Source organism: Coenobita brevimanus, chromosome 62 (genome assembly GCF_032717465.1).
Source record: "Coenobita brevimanus isolate Jiangsu-jjx chromosome 62, ASM3271746v2, whole genome shotgun sequence".
In the NCBI taxonomy this organism is placed as follows: Eukaryota; Metazoa; Arthropoda; class Malacostraca; order Decapoda; family Coenobitidae; genus Coenobita; species Coenobita brevimanus.
Genome location: NC_137015.1, coordinates 5,974,737 through 5,998,006, shown reverse-complemented (window position 1 = coordinate 5,998,006; position 23,270 = coordinate 5,974,737). Strand labels below are relative to the sequence as shown.

General features: G+C 41.8%; 1 protein-coding gene across 1 annotated transcript in view; it reads right to left on the bottom strand.

The window, feature by feature from the left end:
• Window positions 1-229: 229 nt before the first annotated feature.
• Window positions 230-23,270, bottom strand: part of unk (RING finger protein unk) — a 101,855-nt gene continuing 78,814 nt past the window's right edge. The window contains exons 11-14 of the mRNA XM_080275712.1: window positions 16,581-16,817; window positions 11,421-11,534; window positions 2,648-2,818; window positions 230-308 (exon numbers count right to left, since the gene is read on the bottom strand). Of these exons, the coding sequence (XP_080131838.1) occupies window positions 249-308; window positions 2,648-2,818; window positions 11,421-11,534; window positions 16,581-16,817 (582 nt within the window). The 3' untranslated portion in view covers window positions 230-248. The remainder of the gene's footprint in view (window positions 309-2,647; window positions 2,819-11,420; window positions 11,535-16,580; window positions 16,818-23,270) is intronic.

The following is a 23,270-nucleotide window of genomic DNA, read 5'->3' as shown; positions in this document are numbered from 1 at the left end:
GAGTTGGGAAGATTAAACAGTGCTGAAGATCCAGAATTAAACAGAGCCAAGAAACAAAAAGTGAAGGCTGGATGGAGGGAGGGTGAACAAGGGGGGGGGAGAGAGAGAGAGAGGACTGAGGAATTACTCTCTACTAAGACAGAATGAAACAAGATGGTAAATGGGATGACTGAATGAATGGTGGAGGAATGAGTAGTGTAGGTCTTGCCCCAGCCCAGATAAAGTGAAGATGCCCCAGCTGAGCCAGCCTACCACGCATTGGTTGACACTGGCCACTGTTCACTCTTATTCCCATAGTTGTTTATAACCTGTGGACAAAAACTTTCTTGTAGGTCACTCTGAAAGGGAATAGGGTTATTTATGTGTTGCTTACAAAGTAGGTTTAAATTTAAACCACATGTTTGCAAGGAGCAATTCTTGTCCCCACCATGGAAGATGTAGGTAATACTGGAACTAAACAAATAATAATCATATCATAAGATAACTTAAATCTTGAAAGTAAAGTTGCTAAAACACCATAATAATTGCATTATATGACATACAGTATTCTATTACCATTTAATCATCCATATACAAAGTCTGTCCAAAAAGAAACAGAACCTTTTAAATAGCTCACCAACTAGCACCAGCCATATTGTGATCTTGACGGGAGCACTTTGTAGCAGCAACTTTGAGCTTTAGTATGCCACAAGCCAAATCACTTAGTCACTGAGGTACACCCGCTTAAGTGAATGTGCGTTTCATGCACTAGGCAAAATTTCTTTTACTGACTGAAATTGATGCCTTTCACGGTGGATTTCAACTTTGGGAAAAAGAAAAAGTCTGGGAGGGCCAAATCCAGGGAGCTGGGCAAATGGTGGACAACAGTCATTCTGCTTTGTCAAAAAAACAAGGATAAGGAGTGACACAAGTCCAGGTGTACTGTCTTGGGGCAGCATCCATGTTTTGTTCGTCTATGCCTCAGACCTCTTCCTTCACAATGCCCTGCCTTCCTCAAGCGTTTCAGGATGTCCAAGTAAACCTCTTCATTGACTGTGTGACCACGTGGAACATGCTCATTATGCATGATGTCCTTCCCATTAAAAAAGAAAAAAAGTAAATAAATTAATTAAAAAAACGATCAACATTCACAACTGCGCGACTCTGACATGCTTTATTTGATCGTGGTGATGATATTTCAACCCACTACGATGACTGCCTTTTTGTTTCTTCATCATTGCCATTTCATCACCTGTTATGAAATTTTCCAGAAAGTACAGTAAAAGTTTTTCCCAGTTTGAAACAGAATTTCATGCCAACACATTACTCAAGATCCTTCCTTGTTCAACTTCCAACAAATTGCCAAAAGCATTAAACACACATTCACTCAAGCATGAGTTCTTTGATGACTAAGTGATGTGGCGCGATGCAGCTAGTGTTAGCCTAAGCTCAAAATTGCCAGTACACAGCGCTCACGTCATGATCACAATGTGACTGCTAACTGGTGTGCTATTTAAAAAGTTCACTTTCTTTTTGGAGAAACCTCGTAACTGCCCACCTCGCTTTGTCCTCAATCATGCTCACAACCACAACTAAAGTAGCTCGGTTATTTTGCATTTTAATACACATTTCTAACTTACTCAACTGCCTGTGTCTCTCATTTGCTTCTTAATACTGCCCATCTCACCCTGTCCTTACTCATGCTCATAACTACAACTACAGTAACTTGATTACCCTCGCACTTTAACACACAGCTCTAACTTACTCAACTGCCTGTGCCTCACATTCACATTCTTAACCCTCCCTCACCTTCTCGAGTTTCATCCAATATCTAACCCTCCATCTTACTTTATCTTAACTTGCTCTCTCACAACCTCATCATATTCAACTGCCTTTACCTTGATCCACTGTCTTAATTTCAACATTGACTCTACACTGAGTGACAAGCCAAATGGTTTCCTGTACACCAGGAAACCACCTACTACACTGGATGGTAACCATATAAGCAAATTCTGGTGTCTGGTGATTTAGTGGGTAATTATGGCGCTCCAGCTGGACCCGGCGAAGGTTTTTATCCAAGGGGTGGCTGGGGTTTAATGCTCACGTAATGCCACTCAGGGATGAGTAAGGCTGGTCACTCTTATCTTAAATGTCAGGATCAACCTGCCTAGCCCCAGGCTCCTACGCTCCTCACAGGGCAACGTAGGATTGGATGATGGATGGATGGATGTTCCCGCTCCCATCTAGCTTAATCAACCATTAACTGCCTATGTCTCTTCCTCACAACAACAAATAACTAGACCTCCCTTGCACTTTACAATTCTAACTTACTTAACTGCCTAACCCTCTCATCGACTTTCTTGGCCCTCCATCACCTATCCTGTATCATCCATTACCTAACTATTCAATTCAATCATTTTAACTTATCAACTTGTCTCTTCCCTCACCAGAATAAGCACCTGACTGGATTATTACGGAATTAACTCCAAAATGAATCACCAGAACAAGTTTTACTTGAATTAGCAAACAGGACAAGATTCAGAGCAGAATGTAAATTCCTGGAAAATGTTGAATCCAATCACCACAACTCAACCAAACTTGATATTCACCACCAGAACTCAGCTCTATTGCTCCCTCTCTCTCTCTCTCTCTCCAACTGCTGCCTCACCTTCTCCACAGATTCCAGGTCCTGGCGTAGCTGTGTTTGGAGTGCCTTGAGTGTGTGGAGGGGGAGAGAAGGGAGGTCTGTGTGGGAGTGCAGGGCATGGAGGTAAGGGCCAAGTCGTCCTGCACGCAGTTCCTCCATCTCCTTCTGCTGGTTTGCTACTTTCACAACAAACTATGGAAAAAAAGTATTATATCACAAAACTAATGACAGTTTGTGTGCATGCATGTATGTGCACACAGACACAGACACAGACACACAGACACACACACACACAGACACACACAAGACATTGTCAGGTTGAGCTCCATGCTGATTATGGGGAAATGATGCTTAATCAGTGGCAAAAAGGAGGCCTGCCAATTACCTATCTATCTATCTATCTATCTATTGCCAGATGCCACAATCATGATTATGCAAAATAAGTGCACGAGTGGTGGTCCCGCCTGAATTGAGTGAAAATGAGCCGAAGGATTCGGTCTAATAAAGGTAGAACAGTGGTAGTTTAAATTTTTGTACAACTGCATCATGGCGGAGGAAAGCAATTTATTATTTACATTCAGTGATGGTGAGTTCGAGGGGCTCTCCGATGAAGACCGGAACATGGGGTGTATTAAACTGAACCAAACAAGAGTAGCAGACCGGAACAACAGGAGTATTAAACTGAACCAAACAAGAGTAGCAGACCGGAACAACAGGAGTATTAAACTGAACCAAACAAGAGTAGCAGACTGGAACAACAGGAGTATTAAACTGAACCAAACAAAGAGCAGCAGACCGGAACAACAGGAGTATTAAACTGAACCAAACAAAGAGCAGCAGACCGGAACAACAGGAGTATTAAACTGAACCAAACAAGAGTAGCAGACTGGAACAACAGGAGTATTAAACTGAACCAAACAAGAGTAGCATGTGTGGAGAAAATGACTGAAAGGAATGCTCAAGAATTAAAACTGGTATGGGAACTAATTAAGGAATTACAGAAACAGACCTCAAAATGGGCAAGGGAGATAAAGGAGTTGAAAAACAAGTTAGAGAGTGTCTGCTCACCTAGTGTTGACTAGGAGAGAAAGATATCATAATAAAAGCGAGCAATGAATCAGCCACAAGTGAAATAAAACAGTTTAAATGGGAAAATAAGAGGCTGGAGGAGTAAAGGGACAAGATTAAATATAAACTTCATGAGCATGAACAAAACACTGGGATGCATGATGAACATATCACGGAAATCAAAGAACACATGGGGTGTTAGAAAATTCAACAGGAAGAAACAAGATTTTAGAACAACAGGGAATGGAAAACCAAGAAAAGGTGGAGAAAGAAGTGATTAAGGCACTAAAATGTAAAGAATCTCTGGTCAGGGATGTAGCAGATAAGAAAAGTGTGATAATTTCAGGATTGAAAGAAAAACCTATGTAAATAAAATAACAAAGGGCAAAACAAGAACTAAGGAGGGCTAAAGAGATAGTATCAATAGTTATGGAGGGCAACAATGAAGCTCGAGAAGGGATTGAAGTACTGTACTGTAGTGTTTAGGCTGGGAACATACGAGGAGGGAGGACTGCTGCCAGTAAAAGTTTCAGTCACAGGTCATGGTAAATGTTATTAACAAAACATGGAAACTATCAGACAAAGAAGGGTTCAAAAATGTTTGGAAAAGGAGAGATGAAAATGAGGAAGAAAGAGCTAACAAAAGGAGCTACTCAGGAAGCTAAGGAAAAAAATGACCAGAAAACGGAGGGAGAGAAGACAAAGTTCTATCTGAGAGTCATGGCTCAAAAATTGAGGAGGCAGTACCAACAGAGAGAGGAAGGGAGAAGAACAGAATAAAAAACAACGTAAAAAGACTGAACGTGGCACACAGATGGCTTAACACTGACAAGACTAGTAATCAATGATTTCTTGAGGGTAAATGAGCCAGATATTACATGCTGTGTAGAGACCATGTTAAGAGAGGATATTGATAGCCAAGTGGGAGATGGTAAATACAAACTATGGAGAAGAGATTGAAAAGAAAAAATGGGAGGAGGAGTGATGATAGCAGTGAAGAACAGCACAAATGTGGATAATGTGGAACTGGGAGAAGGTAGGGCAGAAATTATAAATATGAAACTAGAAGCCAGAGGGAAAGGTGGGAGAGACATCACAGTAGCATACGTCCCCCCCCCATGACAAGGGCATGGAATGAGGCTGAATACCAAGAGATATTGTCAGACATGGTCAGACACCTACAGAAAGTGACTGAAAAAAGGAACAATATAATCCTGGTTCGTGATTTTAATTGTAATGAAGGTGAACTGGGAGGGGTGGGACTCAAGAGGTAGTGAAGATTTGTGGGGAAGTATACTGTTAAATATAGCAATTAATAATGTAATGACCCAGTAGGTCAAAGAAGAAACTAGATTTATAGGTGATGACACACCAACATGACTAGATTTACTGCTAACCAAAGAACCTGATGGGGAAGGAGGTGGCTCAATCAGTAGAGAGGTGGCATGTATTCCTACTGGACCCGGGTTCAAATCCCCGCTGTGGCAGGAAACAGCTTAAGGATTTGAATTTCATAAAATTCAGACTTCACTGATCTACCAGAAGACCCACAGACATGTCGTAAAAATACCCCCGCTAATACCAATACACCAGTCCTGTATGAGACAGCCCTAGCACGTATTTAGTATGGTCGGTGGGTGTTAGTGCCGAAGTGGTAACATGTAGAGGTGTATGGTATGTAGGACTACTGGGCCTTGGGAGCAACCTGTAAAGCCTATGCCCAGAGTCGGACATATATATACAGTACAACCTCAATATAACGCACTACAATAGACTGGAATTTGCTTTTATCGGACTCGAGGAGCTACCAGACTAAATTCCTATACAGTATATCGGAAAAAGTCCAATAAAGCCAGAAGCAGTCCGGACTGCCTGACCACTTCACGTATGTTTACCATAATAAGGTAAACAAAAGACATGTTAATCAGTGCAGAGTACAGTATTATTATATATATTATACCATTTGATTAATGTAGTGAAGTTATAACACAGTACAGTACTGCAATGGTAGTCAAAACAGTTTAAAAACCACTCATGCACTCCGGACTAATGTCTGATATATTGGAAAAAGTTCAGGTTAGCAGGGGGAAGTCCGGATGTCGCTTTTATCGGAATTTCGCGTTTTTCAGACTGGTTTGGGCCCCAATTAGTCCGTTACAGTGAGGTCTTACTGTACTGTATATCTATCTATCTATCTATCTATAGCCCAATGCCCTAATATATATATATATATATATATATATATATATATATATACATACATAGTATATATAAACTGAATCTGAAATATCTATACCCTACAGGAAAAGGTGATCATGCAGCAGTTCAGTTCCAAATGATAGGAAATGTAGCACCAGGAGATGAGCTTTACTGGCATGGAAGATACAACTATGGGAGAGGAAACTTTACAGGATTGAGGAAATTTCTTGAAGAGGTGGACTGGAGAGAATTCAGGGAAACAAAAGAGATGAAAAGAACTGGGATATCCTTCTAGGTATTTACAACTCAGGAGTGAAAAAATATGTGCCACGAGTAAGTGGGAAAGAGAACTGGAAAAAGGATTGGTTCAACAAAAAGGTGTATGATAACAAAAAGAAAAAGGGATGTGGCATGGAACAAATGGAGAGAGATAAAAATAGAACAAAGGAAGAATACAAAAGAACTAGAAATGAAAATACTTTACAAGAACTAGAAATGAAAATACAAGAATCTGCAGTGAGGAAGAAAGAAATTTTGAAAGAGGTATAATTGACAAATGTAAGGAGTCTAAATTGTTTTTTACAGGTATGTCAATGGCAAACTGAAACACAAGAAATGAATTAATAAGCTGAAAGCATATGGGAAGATCTACAAAGATGCGGTAATGCAAGATGAAATAATGAACAAAAGTTTCCAACTGGTTTTCACTAAAGTGATTTGGTGGAGGGGGACGGAGTGACTAGAAAGACAGTGACATGAAAGTGGGAGTGCAGGAAGTGTATAACATACTGGAAATTCAAGATGTAAGGAAGACCTCAGGGCCTGACAGGATCTCTAACTGGATATTAAAGGAATGCAGAGAACAACTGGCAGATATGATTCACAGTTTTATTGTGTGTTCTCTGGACGAAAGGAGCGTGCCTTGGGAATGGAAGTGGGCCAATGTTGTACTAAGTTATAAAGGAGGGAATAAGGAAGAATCACTGGATTGTAGACCATGTCCATGACCAACATGGTCGCAAAACTGTGTGAGAGAATCCTGAAAGACATGGATAAAATATCTGGAGGAGATGAAGACTTTGACAGAAAGTCAGTTTGGATTCAGTAATGGAAGACAGTGTGTCACTAAATTGTTCAGCTTCTACAGTACTCAAGGGTGATTTATGTGCTATAGAAAAGAGGTAGTTGGGTGGATTCTATATACAGTACTTAGATCTGGAGAGCCTTTGACAAGTTACTCCATAAGCAACTAATGTGGAAACTGGAGCACATAGGAGGACTGAAGGGGAACCTCTTGGAATGGATAAATGACTTCATGACAGACAGACAGCTGAGGACAGTAATTAAGTACAGGATGTCAGGGTGCGGGGAAGTAACAAATGGGCTCAGTGCTGGCACTCGTAATGTTCCTGATTTACGTAAACGATATGGTGGATGGAGTGAACAGTTGTGCAAGCCTGTTTGCTGATGACACAAAGATCATGAAGAAAGCTGAAGCTGAAAAGGACTGCAAAATGCTGCAGGAAGATCTGGACAGGATTTACAACTGGAGCCGGGTATGGGAAATGAAATTCAATTCTAAAAAGTACAAAATACTGGAAATGGGTTGAGGCCATCACTGAATTACTCAATGGGATAGGATGCAATACGAAAAGTGAAAGACAAGGACCTGGGAATGTTGGTCCAGGATAATTTGTCACCCCAAAAACACATTAACAAGATTGTCAGAGAGACATATAAGTTCTTGACAAACATAAGAGTGGCATTTCAATATATGGATGAGGAGATTATGAAAAAATTGATAGTGGCTATGATCCACCCCAGGTTAGAATACGCAGCAGTGGTGTGGTCTCCATATAAAAAGAAAGAGATATAAACAAGATCAAGAGAATACAAAAAACAGCAACCAAGATGGTCCATAGTCTGACAGATCTATTACACAAGGGAAGACAAGAAAAGCTGGGTCTATCTTCCTTAGAAGAAAGAAGAGAGAGAGAGGCAACATGATTGCAGTGTTCAGAGCGATGATGGGAGTAGATAAAACTGACAGAAAAGACCTGTTTGTATAAGATGGGGAGCAACAGGAGGATATGGAAAGAAACTGAAAAAGGAAAGTTGCTCGAAAGATATCAAGAAATACAGTTTTCCATATACACCAAACCCTCGTTTTTCGACCGATCGTTATTCGACAATTTGTTGTTTCAACATGGTTCCACCCAAAACCCCTACTATTACCCCTGTCAAGCGCAGTCATGTGCTCACCAACCTGAGTGAGTGTTTCGCCATCGCATGGTTGGGTGACGATCAGATTAGCCAGATCTGAATTTGCCCACATTATCAAACTCCTCAATTTTCATTATCAAATTTAACTTTTCATTACAAAATTCTTAAAGCAAGCATTTATTCTTCACTAATTATATATACACGTAGAAATAATCACTCTCCTTACAATTAGCAACATGCTGATTATTTTTGCACTATGTAGGCTGGCAGATTAATCAAAGAGAGCAGACAATCCACTGTCTCCATCTTCTGTATCTCTATACATGTGAAAAATCTGTTTGGAAATAGATCATGCTGATTCATTACCAAACAAATTTTTCATTACCAAATTGGTCCACGTTGGTAATAAAAAATACCAAATGGCAATCCTGGTGATGACTGCGACAATGATTAACGAATACTCTAAACGCATGATACTGTTTTGGCTCTAGTTTTACGAATGCAATCTTAGTTTGCACTAGGTTAGGTAGGTTATAATCACTGAGGGTCCTGGGGGCAAAACCCCTCAGTTAGGTTTCAGTGCTTCCAGCTAGGCTTCCACTGTTATTTATGGTTTTAAATTGAGTACATTTGAGTTTGTTTGGTGTGGTGACTTCATGTCCAGTTGGAGGGTTCAGCAATAAACACTCTATCGAAGGCGTTCAGGTGGCTTTCTTTCATATCGCTAAGTAGGTATATATTGTTTGTTCTCCAATACTTCTTTGATCAAAATTCAATTGTCAATTATCTGAGATGTATGCAGTACTAAAAATAAGACAGTTTCATTTTCGTTTTTGAAGGCTCCAACATGCTTGCATGCGTCGACCTTGGTCACCTAATGGCAGCTCTCCATGCTGCACGATCTATTGCAACCTCCCTATTCAGTCCCTTAACCCTGAGGTCACACTTAATGACACCGTCCCATGTCTTTCTCAGTCTACCCCTCTTAACCCCACCCCCAATATCAACACCTCTCACCTTCTGCACCCAATTATCATCCCCCATCCTCTCCACATGCCCAAACCATCTCAATCTACCTCTCCTCATCTATAAGAAAACAGCTCAAATCCCTGTGTCACTTTCGTTCATATGTTATGGTATTTTTTCCATCTTTACTGAATACTTTTTGAGTGTCGAAGGTGGTCAGGAACCTAACCCCCCTATTTCTTAACAATCTTATGGGAAGAATCGGTTCGTTATTTGACCAATTCGTTGTTCAACCCCTTTTATGGATCGCATCCCTGTCGAACAGTGGGGTTTAGGTGTACAGTAAAAGTCCTGTAATCTGAATGGCAGGAGACCGAGGGTCTTTCAGACTACTGTTTTTTTCAGGCTACTGGGAGGGACCTCTGAAAACATCAGAAATATGTACACTCACATTCACTAATTTCTGCCCAGGGGTGCTCCCTTCCTACCCCCGTATACCCAGGGAAGAGAGGTGGGGGGGATGAAACGAGCTCCACCCACCTCTACCCAGCTCCCAACCCTTCCCCATACCCCTAACCCCCCACCACTCATTCTTAATTGGTAGTTACATCTCAAGCTGATTTCATGCTTAACACTCTTGGTCCCGCTACCAATACAAACACAGAACACTAGGATATGTAAACAGTGTATAATACAATTATCAACACGTTGCATCAAGAAATTAATGCATTTTGACGATGACAGTAAAACAACAATGTTAACAATGGCCACATCAGGCCTCATGTGTCGGGCGCACTGCTTTGCAAACATATGCACGTGCACTCACACACACACACATACACACAAACACAAAAGGTACAGCAATACAAAATTAAAAGTGCAAAAAACATTTCTGGAGAACATATTCTTGCTGGATATTGCCCAGTGTTTATCAGAAATAATTTTGCATTAATGAGAGAAAACTGATACATAAAACATACAATAATCTGACTACATTAATTCAATAATCTGCGTATAAAGGTTGTTCCAATATCTATCTATCTATCTATCTATATAATTTAAACTTAATTATCTGATGGTGACATCTTAAAGGCATCAATATTCTTCACAACACATGAGGATGAATTTTATAGCTTCTGACAGTAGGTCAAAAATTGAAATCTGTGCCATTCGTTGAGTTCCATCACCAAAACAATTCAGCGTCGTGAGTTTTGCCACCAAAACACTACTGTGATTGTCAATCACCAAAATACTGCTTTTGGCATTTGCCAAATATGGCAAGTTTCTATATTATCTGCATGTCGCAATCTTTTGTTTTCTTATGTTCAGTAATAAACACAACCACTGTTTGTATGTCCCTCCTCCTCCTCAATATATTTCATTCATACTTTTTCCCTGTGTATCTCATCCCCAATTGGATGACAATGTGTTGGTGCCCCCACCACCATTCCCAGGCTGCTGTTTCATCCATGTCCTTCTGCATGTCGTGCTTGCCTCATGCCTTCTGTTGGCATGTATCACTATGGCATCTCCAGCTGCTAAGTGTCCCGGGAAAATTCTCTCTCGAAAAGAAGTGTTTGATTGTGATGGAGGATGGACATTGAGTCAGGTGGCTGAGTTTTTTTGTGTGCCTTGTACGACCCAGCAGGACGCCAAGAAAGCATAAGATCAAATCTTGCAGTATGAGACTGAATATGGGCAGACATACTGATGTCCTGAATACAAAATAGTGGCCAGACCCATGCACCACGATTTTGACCAGGCAGTGTTGAAGTGGTACTGCCAGCAACGAGGCACTGGTGTCATAGTGCGGGAGGTGGAGCTCAAGGATGTGGCAGCGAAGTCTGCTCGACACCTGGCCATAGATGCCACCAACCACATGTGTTTTACTTTATATGGAAATTTTCTTGCTACTCTCTGGTGGGTTTATTCCCCCTCATGTCTTCTCTTTCATTTCTGTCGCTCCTGCCTCACTTGTCTCGTTCTCTTGGTTAGGTCTTCCCATCCTTTTTCTGTCTGCCTTGCTAACCTGCCTCATCCTGTCACACTCTGTTTCTGGGTGTCGGGTGTATTGTGTGCACAGTACAGTACTGTACACTGTACAGTATAGCAACACATTTTATCATGCTTACCACAGTATTCAAGGGTGTTTTTCTATCTCAACAGTTATACAGTGCAGTTGTAAGGTATCATAGAAGGTTAGACTACCTTTTGGGATGTTTAGGGAAAGTAAAACGTCGATTTTCATCAGTACATCACCCATGTGGTTGGTTGCTATATGCCACATAATTGAGTTTACTTTTATCTATTTATTTGTCTATCTATATGCCCTTCTTACCTCTTCTTTGGTTTGCTCTGCCAACTTGTACTTGCGGTTGGAGTCTTCTGCCTCACGACGCCAGGCCTCACATGCTGTCCTAGCCTGGGCTATCCCTTCCTCCCATGATGCTAGCTGTAACACCAAACATGAAATTTCTACTTTGTTTTTCAGTTGGGAACTCAGGGATGAGTGAGGCTGGTCACTCTCATCTTAAATGCCAGGACCAACTTTCCTAGCCCCGGGATCCTACGCTCCTCATGGGGCAACGTAGGATTAGATGATGGATGGATGGACTACCACAGCAGCTACCCACAAGAATCACAGGGCTTGCTGTGATTTTGCTGCAACCTCAAAGACCAAAAACCTACCTGACTTTGTGAAAAGGTGGGTATTTTAAATAGGACCATGAGTGTGAAAAGGAATGGTTTCTTGGGTTTAGGCATCATGAATCCACCATTACAGGTATCAAGGTTAATATTAACAAAACTGAAGAGGGTGTTTAGGAAGCAGAGGGATACTGCACCTGACTAACTTTGACCCCGTGACTTTGACCATTAACAAATCTGCACCAAAAATGAATCTCTTCTTCTCAGACCCACACAGTGCACTGTATCTCCTGAGTTTGATCCAAATTGGATCAGGCATTCATGAGAAATTTTAACATATATATACATACAAAATGAGATACATACACAGAAGCCAACTCAGTCAAAACAGCTATACCTTCAGCACCAATAATCAAAGACACCTGAAAGTTCTGAAGCGATGAATGCCAGCAAGATCATCATACTATCTGCAAACCACTTACTACCAAAGACGGAACTGCTCTTACTGCTTGACACAAAGTTAGATTACTCTCAGTGCTATGCAGATATTACAGAACCTATTACCAAGGTGGCAGAAATCAATACAACAATATAGCTTTTGACTGAAAAGATGAGGTTTTAAGAGGGCATAAGGATCATACCCTTGTGATACATGGTTCCATAATCATAGTAATTTTTGAAATTCCTATGTCCAAAACTGATACTACCTATTCTAGAGATTCTTACCATTACATTATCTGCTGCAAAGTATGGGATTTTGTGCACTTTTTTTTTTTTTAATGCATGGAAGAAGGAATCAAAGGCCAGGAGGGGCCTGCAAATTGCTCCCTCCAAGAAAAAACATACACAAAATAACAGAGACCCAAATTCAAGATCCATTCATTTCGAGATGCCTGGATACACTGTTTGAAAGACAAGAGATAATAGGCAGTAGGAAAAACTGACAGAGGGAGACAGTTTAAGAGTTGACCTGTTGCACACATGAAGGACTGGCAGTAGCAGTTAACTCTTGCATTAGAGTTGGAAAGAAAAGGGATGAGACTTTGTTGCTAGATGGGTGCTACGTGCTGTCATAGTGGTGAAGGGATGCAAGCAGACAGTTCAGAGAAGCAGTGACAATTGAGGTAGTGATAGAAAAGAGATAAAGAGGCAACAGTGTGGTGATGAGACACAGGTTGAAGGGAGCCAGTAAGAGGATGAGAGTCAATGAGATGAAATGCATATGACTACACCCTACTGAGAAGAGCTGTATGTGGGGAGCCTCCCCACACATGGGAGTTGTACTACACACAGGGGTGAATAAAACCTGCGTATAAAGTCAACAATTGTGCAGGGATAAAGAACATACAGAGTGGGCTTAGCACACCCAATCTCTTGGAAGCAGATTTTACAACAGAGGTAGTAAGTTCTTCCCAAGATAAATCCCAAGAGAATGAAACCCCAAGTGTGATCAAAGATGATGCTGGACTGAGCTGGATATTGTTAAAAATTAGAGGGTACTCCTGTGGAAGATTCTGTCGGGTTAATAGATGAAAGAACTGAGTTTCTGATGCGTTAAAAACAACAAGGTTATTCTTATCCCAATCAGAGATATGTGTCCTGTCAGACATTGCGTGTGCCATAGCCTCATGCCTTGTTTGTTGAAGCAACTGCCGAGATGGACACTGCAGGAAGCGAATGGAAAGGTGAAGGGTGGAGTCATCAGCGTATGAGTGGACAGGGTTAGATGTACAGTCATGAGAAAAACTATCGTTACCCCCAGGAATGTTCGACACTAAACGAACATTAGCTGGGCTATGTGGGCGGGTCCTTGCTGTTCACCCCTCCCCTATCTAGTGTTGCCATATCATAGTCCCATTACAAGAGTTGGAATAATGAGCAAGAATGAACTGTATGGCAGGGAAATATATAGGACGTGTTTGCATTACCCTGAGCGCCTTGCTGGGGATTAATAATGGAACTTGGCACGTTTATTATTTTCCCACTATTCAACACTTATTGTCTATAGAATACAACAAATAAATTATTTTGAAGTGTATGAAATCTAAAGGCATCGACTTTTTTTTTTTTTTTTTTTTTTTGATAGCGTAGCAGGGGTGCACGAGTTCATTTGCTTGCTTTAGATTGGTGGTTAAATGCTTCAGATGGATGTTTCAGTTAGTGGCATCCATGCATCGACATCTAGAGGCTGTTTTGGAAGCAGGGGGATGGGTATACAAAATATTAAAGCAATGAGACTGAACACATATTATTATTTTCCTTCTACTCAACATTTATTATATGTAGAAAGCAATACATATCATTATTACACTGAAATTTACCAACTTGGCTTGTATCGGATGAATTACTATCACACGTCTGGCATGGGTGCACATATTGTCCATCTGCATGTGTGTTGTCGACTCTACACCATTGTTACATAAATATTAAATGAATTCGGTGACGGGTAATAAAACGCATTGTCTCTATGCACAAAGGCAAAACGAGCTACAGTAATTAGCTTTTATTACCTCTAGCACAAATTCTAATATCTGTGTCTCACATAACCAACATTGACGGGTTTGTGGTACAAATTTTCCTGTCCCGTCATTCCACAACACTTCGTCGTTGTGTCATAGTGTATAGCTCTGAAGGGTAACGATAGTTTTTCTTATGACTGTACAGCATAGAAGGACGCTGATGGATAAAAGGAAGAGAGTTGGTGATAGGACAGAGCCCTGAGGAACACCACTACTGATAAATCTAGGAGAAGAACAGTGGCTGTCTACAACAGCAGCTATAGAACGACCAGACAGGAAGCTAGAGATGAAGATACAAGAGAGTTAGTGATAGGACAGAGCCCTGAGGAACACCATTACTGATAAATCTAGGAGAAGAACAGTGGCTGTCTACAACAGCAGCTATAGAACGACCAGACAGGAAGCTAGAGATGAAGGTACAGATAGAAGGATAGAAACCATAAGAGGGTAGTTTGGAAATTAAAGATTTAAGCCTGACTTGACTGAAAGCCTTTGAGATGTCAAGTGTAATGGCAGAGCTTTCACCAAAGTCCTGAAAAAAGGATGACCAGGAGTCTGAAAGGTAGGTTAGCAGGTCACCAGTGGGGCGTCCCTGGCAGAGCCCACACTGACGATCAGAAAGAAGGTTGTGATAGGAAAGATGCTTTAAAATTTTTCTGTTAAGAACTTACTCGAAAACTTTTGAAATACTGGATGTTAAAGCAATAAGGCAATAGCTAGAGGGCTGGGAATGGTCGCCCTTCTTTGGGACAGGCTGAATGAGGGCAAATTTCCAACAAGAAGGAAAGGTGCAAGTTGACAGACACAGGTGAAAGAGTTTACCTAGGCAGGGTGTAAGCACAGATGCACAGTCACAGTTCTTGAGAACAACAGGAAGGACCCCATTAGGTTCATATGCTGTGGTGGTGTTGAGGTCAGTGATGGCAGAAAATACACCAGTTGAAGAAACTTTAATGCCAGTCATGAGTAAGTCAGAGGGGGGGAAAAGATGGAGGGGCAGCACCGGTATCATCTAAGGTGGAACTGGAGGAGAAAGTTTCAGCGAGGAGTTATGCTTTATCAGCAGAAGAAACAGTTACAGAGCCATCGGAGTGGAAAAAATGAGGGAAGGATGATGAGGTACAGTTGTAAGAAAGGTTTTTGGCAAGGTGTCAGAAGGAGTGGGAAGAACTCAAGTTGGAGAGTTCAGAGAATTTAGTATGGATTAAATTATTTTTAGCAGCGCGAAGAACAGACTTAGCACGGTTCCAGACAGAAGACATTCAGCGGTGGGTTGGCCCTGGTACCTTTTGTAGGCCTTCTTCTTATTAAGGACAGCATTAGAACATCCATTCATCCAATCCTACGTTGCCCTATGAGAAGCATGGGGCTAGGCAAGTTGGTCCTGGCATTTAAGATGAGAGTGACCAGCCTCACTCATCTCTGACTGGCATTCTGTAAGCAATAAATTCCAACCACCCCTTGGATGTAAACCTTCACCAGCTCAATCCGACCGGAGTGCCGTGATTACCCACAAAACCACCAGATGCCATAATTTGGTTATGTGGTTACACCCACCATAGTAAATGGTTTCCTGGTGTACAGGGAACCATTTGGCTTGTCACTCAGTGTACAGTAACCCATAGGCGGATGGAAGAGAAAAGAATGAAGGAAAGATAGATAGAAGAGGGACTGTAAAGTCACCCATAGGCAGAAGGAAGAGGAAATAATGAAGTAAAGATCGACAGAAGCGGAAGGAAAGAAAGAAGGATGGAGGAAAGGAAAGGAGAGACACCCGAGAGCAGCACTATACTGAGTGAGGGGATGGTGAGTGCCACAAACATGATTAAACCAAGGATTTTTTGCATTAGTCAAAGGATATGAAAAACAAATGTAAGCTTCAATGCCCAAGAGAATAACCTCGGTATTGCACATGGAACATTGTGATGGCTCTCGGCCATGGAAACAATAATCATTCCAAGGAAAATCAAAGACATACTGCCTGATGGCCTCCCAATCAACCGCTCTAAAGTGCTACAACTGATGTTTTTTTGGAGGGTCACAGGTTGTACTGGAGCGATAGGACATGTTAAGGTGATAAGGTTGTGACTGGAGGAGCCCATCAGAGAGGAAAGATTTACAGCGTGAGCAGGATTACTTGTAAGGAAGAGGTCAAGTATGTTGGAACTCTCACAAAGGCCGTCAAGGATACGGGCATGGTGCTGTTCTAATTGCTCTAGGTCATTAACGACAGAAAAGATGTAGACCTGATCACCAGGTGGATCAGTGAAAGGAGAGGAAAGCCAAAGGTGATGGTGAACACTGAATGCATTCTGATAAGGCAATCAACTCACCTTGGCTCTGTTAGTGGCCAGCTCCTCTCGTAAGCGTTGTATCTCCGATGACGCGGCTCCATTGTTGGGGAGAGCCCCAGGGTTGAAGGGTGCCACCAACGGGGACTGGGAAAGGGGGTTGGGGAGAGATGGGGGATTGCGCGAGTGGGGGGACATGCTACCGATATCAAACAATCCCCCTCCAGTACTGCTCTTTCCTCCTACTCCATTATTTGATCCTAGAAATACTCCTGTAGTCTGGAATGATTTTACAATTATTTAAGTTATTTTGAAAAATTTTTACCCCTTCACACTGATGATACTATCATCGGTTTGCTCTTGCTACCTCCTGATAATTTTGATTCAGTCTGGGACAGATAATTAAAATTTCTGAGGTTATACCAGACCTTCATTAACCCCTACACTATTAAAGGGCTCTCCTAAGCTATAAAAAGCATTAAAAATATAAGTAATGAATAAAAAACGACAAAAACAAAAACAACAATAACAGTAACAATAAAAACACCAATAACAATAAGAATAATCTGGTGGCAGCAAGAATAAACTGCAAAAGATATCATTGTATTCCGGGGGTTAAGGCATTTCTACACACACACCACCTCTTAACCTAACAATCAGCTACATCTTTTGGATACAAACAATACCAGTAATGTTGTATGACTCTCAATGGTCAGGTTTCCTAATCCCCTTCACAAAGATGGTTATTTTTCTACTTCTTAATCCACTTCACTAAGATGGTTATTTTTCTATGATATACTTGTTGCTGTTAGGCGACTTTATTATCTGACTCCATCCCTTTCAGCATTTTTTCTATCCATCCACCATCCAATCCTACGTTGCCTCATGAGGAGTGTAGAAGCCTGGGGCTTGGAAAGTTGATCCTGATATTTAAGGTGAGTGACCAATCTCACTCATCCCTGAGTGGCATTACGTGAGCAATAAACCCCAACCACCCCTTGAATATAACCCTGCACCAGCTCAGTCCGACTGGAGCACCTTAATTACCCACTAAACCACCAGGCGTCATAATTTGGTTATATGGTTACCAACCAGCATAGTAAATGGTTTCCTGGTGTACAGGAAACCATTTGGCTTGTCACTCAGTGTAGAGCCAAATGGTTTTCTGTACACCAGGAAACCACTTACTACACTGGGAGGTAACCATACAACCAGATTATGACGCCTGGTGGTTTAGGGCATAATCAAGGCGTTCCAATTGGACTGAGCCAGTGCAGGTTTATATCCAATGGGTGGTTGGGGTTTATTGCTCACGTAATGTCACTCAGAGATAAGTGAGGCTGTTCACTATCATTTTAAATGTCAAGATCAACTTGCCGAGCCCCAGACTCCTACCCTCCTCATGTGGCAACACAGGATTGGTTGATGGATCTATGGATAGAAAGAACTGCTCAGAAGGATGGGGTCAGATATAGAGTTACTAACCCCATCATTACCAGCCATATCACTGAGCTGCATATAATCATACAATGGTGGCAAGAATAAAAAGTAAATGATTTTGTGTTGTAGGGGTACAAACATTTCAGAGCATGTCCACATTCGCTACAATACTGTAATTAAAAACAATTAATGCAAGTAAATGGGAGTATGGATGGGGTATATGTGCAGGAGTAGGTGAGAATGAAAGGGCAAAAGAAGGAGTTTGTATTGTTGTGTTCAAGAGATGGAAGGAGAATATAAGAAGGTATGGATCTGTCTGCTTAAGGACTGTGTGTGTAAGACAGGAAGAAAGTTGGACTACAAATGTAGGCAACTGTGTGCGAATGTGCCAATGCAAGATTGTGCAAGAGTAATCCCTGTACTATCCTCATGCCCACTATCCGCAATCCCCACTTACCGGATATTGTGGGCCTAGACCTTCGGAACCCAAAAATGGCCAAAAAATAAGAAAGAAATTCCCCCCAAATCCGAATTTTTTCCCACCCATAATTTGCAATTTCCGTGCAGCGCCGAACAGCTGTTTACACCACGGCCCCTTCACCCCTTTCTTCCTCCCCCCTCCCCCCTCCCCTGTCAGGGTTGTCATTTGGTATTTTTCTTACCAAATGTGGGCCTCTTAGTACTGAAAAATTCATTTGGTAATGAATCAGAATAATGCATTACCAAACGGATTTTTCACATGTATGAGGATATATAGGATGGAAATGGTGAATTGTCTGCTCTCTCTGATTAATCTGATAGCCTACATAGCATGAAAATAATCAACATGCTGTTAATTATAAGGAGAGTGATTATTTCCCCTTGTATATATAATTAGTGAAGAATAAATGCTTGCTTTACGAATTTGGTAATGAAAAGTTAAACCTGGTAAAGAAAATTGAGGAGTTTGGTAATGTGGCTTAGTTCCGATCTGGCAACCCTGCTGCCCCCTCCACCAGTTACCCCCTAACTGCCATCACGAATGGATGCTTATCGCAATGGATGCCGCATGTGCTCGTTTTTGTGAATAAACAGTAAATAAACTGCAATACCTTGACACTAGACCACACGGGAATTTACAGTGTTGTGATACTGTATTTGAATTTAGAGTGCAAAGGATTAACTGTGGAGTGCAAACTGGTGGTTGAAACTGGTGCAATTACGAACAGAATGTGCAGTGTTAAACAATTATAACTCAGTGCAAAGAATTACTGTAAGAGGAGCACAACACTGGATTATTGTACGTGCTTCAAGAGCAATTTCACCACTGCCACAGCCTTGGAGAAGGCAGTCACAGACATGCTGTAAGTACCCTGTACACTGCTGTTTTCCATAACCACTTCTAATTCCTCATTCTCTGGTTCATTTTCATTTATTTCATGCTTTATGTCCCTTATTGGCATGAATAGGGTCTTAAATAGGTTTAAATAGGTGCTATGCATGTCCGGTAGGAAGTTATTTATGTGGCCTTCAAAGTTAGGCTGGGTTAGGGTCCTTAAGTACCAGTCCAGGAGCCAGGGACCCACTTTCCGGACGGGACCACTTTCCGGACGGGACCACTTTCCGGACATGTCTTTGGCTCTATTACATCGGATAGTGAAGGGATTACTGTAGAGTGAAAGAAGGGTTCTGGAGAAATGTGGAAGCGTGCATGAAAGGAATGACAGAGTGTTTTTGATTGGAGATATGAATGGAAAAGTAGGGAATGTGAAGGTGGATGGAACAGTTGGTGAGTGGGGTGTGCCTGCAGACGTGGATGAGAATGGTAGTATTCTAGTGGACATTTTTGCAGGGAGGGGGCTGGTGACAGCATATAATCTCTTCAGACACAACATGATCCACAGGCATATGTGGCGAGTGATAAGCAGGATGGGTGGTGAACTGAATGAATGGAAGGCAATGACTGATTATGTGTCGGGATGATAGGATGAAGTTTGTAATGGATGCAAGAGCATATAGAGGTTGAGGGAGTAGACTTTCTGACCACCACATGGTGGTGGTGAAATCACGGTTCAAATGAAATGAAGGAGACGGGAAGGACAGGAGGAAGTAGTCCATACAAGGAGGATAGAAAGGTTGCAAGAGGATGGAAAAAAGGAAGAATATAAGAAAGAAGTGAAGAAGCGATTGGGTAAATATGACTGGAACAGATGGGGGATGTCGAAGATGCGTGCAAGATATTTTTAGAAGAAATTTGTACAGCATGAAAGGTGGTGTGTGGGGTGAAGAGAAGACGAAAGGGGGTGCAAGGAACAACATGATGGAATGAAGAGGTGAGACAGGCTGTGGCACAAAAGAAGAAAACATATAGTGAGTGGATGAGAAACAGGCATGGAGGAAGTTGAGAGTCGGAGGAAAAAGTTATATGTAGAGTGGAAGAGAGAGGTGAAAAGATTTTAAGAGGGAGTAAGAAGAGAGTGGATGAGGAATTTGGAAGGAATTTGAGTGTATTTTTGGAGGAAATGTAAGAAAATGTTCTGGAAATGGGTAAAGAGAGTTAGTCCATCCATCCATCCATCTATCATCCAATCCTATGTTGCCCCATGAAGAGCATAGAAGCTCAGGGCTAGGCAAGCTGGTCCTGACATTTAACATGAAAGTGACCAGCCTCACTCATTAGACAGGGTGATAAAGAAGTTAGTTGGGGAGTGAAAGATAAAAATGGTAGATTGCTAGTGGACAAGGGAGAAAAAGTGAGCAGATGGAGAGAACAACTAGAAGGAACTGCTGGACACAGAGAATGAATGCAATGCAAATAGAAGTGAATGGGGAATGGCTGGGAGGAGGAAGGCAAGACGAGAGGAAGAAATCAGTAGGAGGGAAGAAGTGGAGGTAATGAAGAAAGTCAAAATGGGGAAAGCCCCAGGAACTGATGAAGTGTGTGGTGAAATGCTGAAGCACAGGGTAGATATAGCAGTGGAATGGATATGGATAATGTTTAAATTGGCCTGGAAGGAAGGTAGAGACCCGGAGGATTGGAAGCCAGGTATAATTATTCCCCTGTACAAAGGAAAAGGGGAAAAAGAAGTGTGTGGTAATCATTGGGGCATTTTTTTCCTTAGTGTACTGGGAAAAGTATATGGTAGGATACTTAGTGAGACAGTTAGGGAAATAACAGAGGAATTAGTTGGAGAAGAACAGGGAGGTTTTAGGAAGAGAAAAGACTGTGTAGATCAGATTTTCATTCTTAGGTCTTTAGTGGAAAAGTTTCTAGAGAAGGGAAAGAAATTGTATGCAGCTTTCATGGATTTGGAGAAAGCATATGACAAGGTGGATAGACATGGATTGTGCAAAGTATTAAGAATATATGGAGTAGATGGGAAGCTGTTGAATGCTGTGAAGAGTATGTGAGTGCTAAGGCTGTAGTGTGTGTGTATTGTGAACTGAGTGAATTTTTCTACTTGAGGGTTGGATTGAAACAGGGATGCGTCATGGCTCCATTATTGTTCAACCTGTATACGGATGGTATTATAAAAGAGATACAAGGTAGGGCAGTGAATGTTGGAGTAACTCTAATCAGAGAGGGCAGTGTTTGAAACTCTCTGTAACGTTGTTTGCAGATGATACTGGATTGTTAAGTGAAGAAGTAGGGGAACTGCAAGGCTTGGTGAATGAGTTTGAAACAGTGTGCAAGAAATGGAATCTAAAGGTGAACGTAGGGAAGAGTAAAGTTACGGTCTTTGAGAGAAATGAAGCCAATGAATGTACAGTGAGGCTGGATGAGGAGGAAATGGAAAATGTGAGTGCGTTTAATTAACTGGGTAGTGTGATGAGTAAGGATGGAAGTTTAGAGGGTGAAGTGCTTGAACGGGTACAACAGGGAAGAAAGGTTGCTGGGTCTTTGAAAGCAGTGATAAAGAGGAGGGATGTGAGCATGCAAGTAAAAAAGGTGCTGCATAACAATACTGTATTGTGATACCAACCCTAACGTATGGAAATGAAGCTTGGACCTTGTTGGATGGTCACAAAGCAAGAGTGAAATAAATGGAAATGAGTTATTTGAGAGGAGTGTATGGAGTTACGTGGAGAGAAAGACTGACAAGCAAGAAAGTGAAGGAGTGTTGTGGTGTGGATGTGGATGTAACAGAAAGCGTTAGGAGAAATACACTGATGGGTTGGCCATGTGCAGATGAAGGAGAATGAGAGACTACTGAGGAGAATATATGCAAGTGGGGTGGAGGAGGGGAGTGAGAAGGGGAGGCCAAGGATGGGATGGAGGGATGGAGTGGAGAGGTATATGAGAGAGGAGGGTGTGAGCTAGGAGTAGGGCAGTGAAATGGCATTGGACACGGTGACATGGAGGCACTTTGTTTGCGACCACCCCTTACAGGATTAAGGCATCTGGCATGATAGATAGAATACAGGTAAATTATTAATCAATATCTTAGATGTATGAGCAGATATCTGTCAAGATAAAAAGAAAAAACAGTTTGTATAATAAAGAGCTGTCACCGAACTGTCTAGAACTATCAAAAGGCAGCAGCACATTTCAACATGAATGACTGCTTAAAGATATTTATCCCTACCCTGGAAAACAAAAGTACAGTAATCCCTCATTTATCTGGATGCACAGTACCCGGCTGTATTAATTATCTGGATACTGGTCCTTGGCTCTAATAAACCATTATCAGAATTTACTTGCTATTATCCGGACATAAAAGTCCCCGAGAACTTCAGCTGGCCAGTTGACAGGCTGAAACATTTGGTATCATGGCCACTGGGTTTTAGCCATGCACAGGATACAGGACATAACCCACAACCTGAGCTAAAATGTCCATCTGTCCTGTACTGAATGGTCAAAGTTGCGCGCTGGTCTGATCACCCCCTACGAACCTCCAGCACCCAAAGTAATACTGGTCATAACCCTCAAGCGCTGACAGAATGTCTGTACACATCCCCACTGAATGTCAGAGTCGCACAGCAACTGGGATTAGTCTTTCCCAACTGCCACCGCGTGTCTAACACAGACCGCAAGCCACGAGTACAGGTATGGCGACAGTGCCCGTCTGCCTCTCTACCAAATGTCCAAAGTCGACCAATCACCGGAAGCTGTGTTTCCAACGGCCACTGCACATGTAACATGGATCACAAGCCATGAGTAAATGTGCGGAAAAAACGCCTGCCCACCTCTACACCGAATGGTGGGAGTCCCCCAGCCTCTGGGATTAGTGCGAAACCCCCCACCACGTGCATCTCTCCGCTTCCCTACCAAATGGTCGGAGTCACCTGGCAGGCCGCATTAGTCATACACTG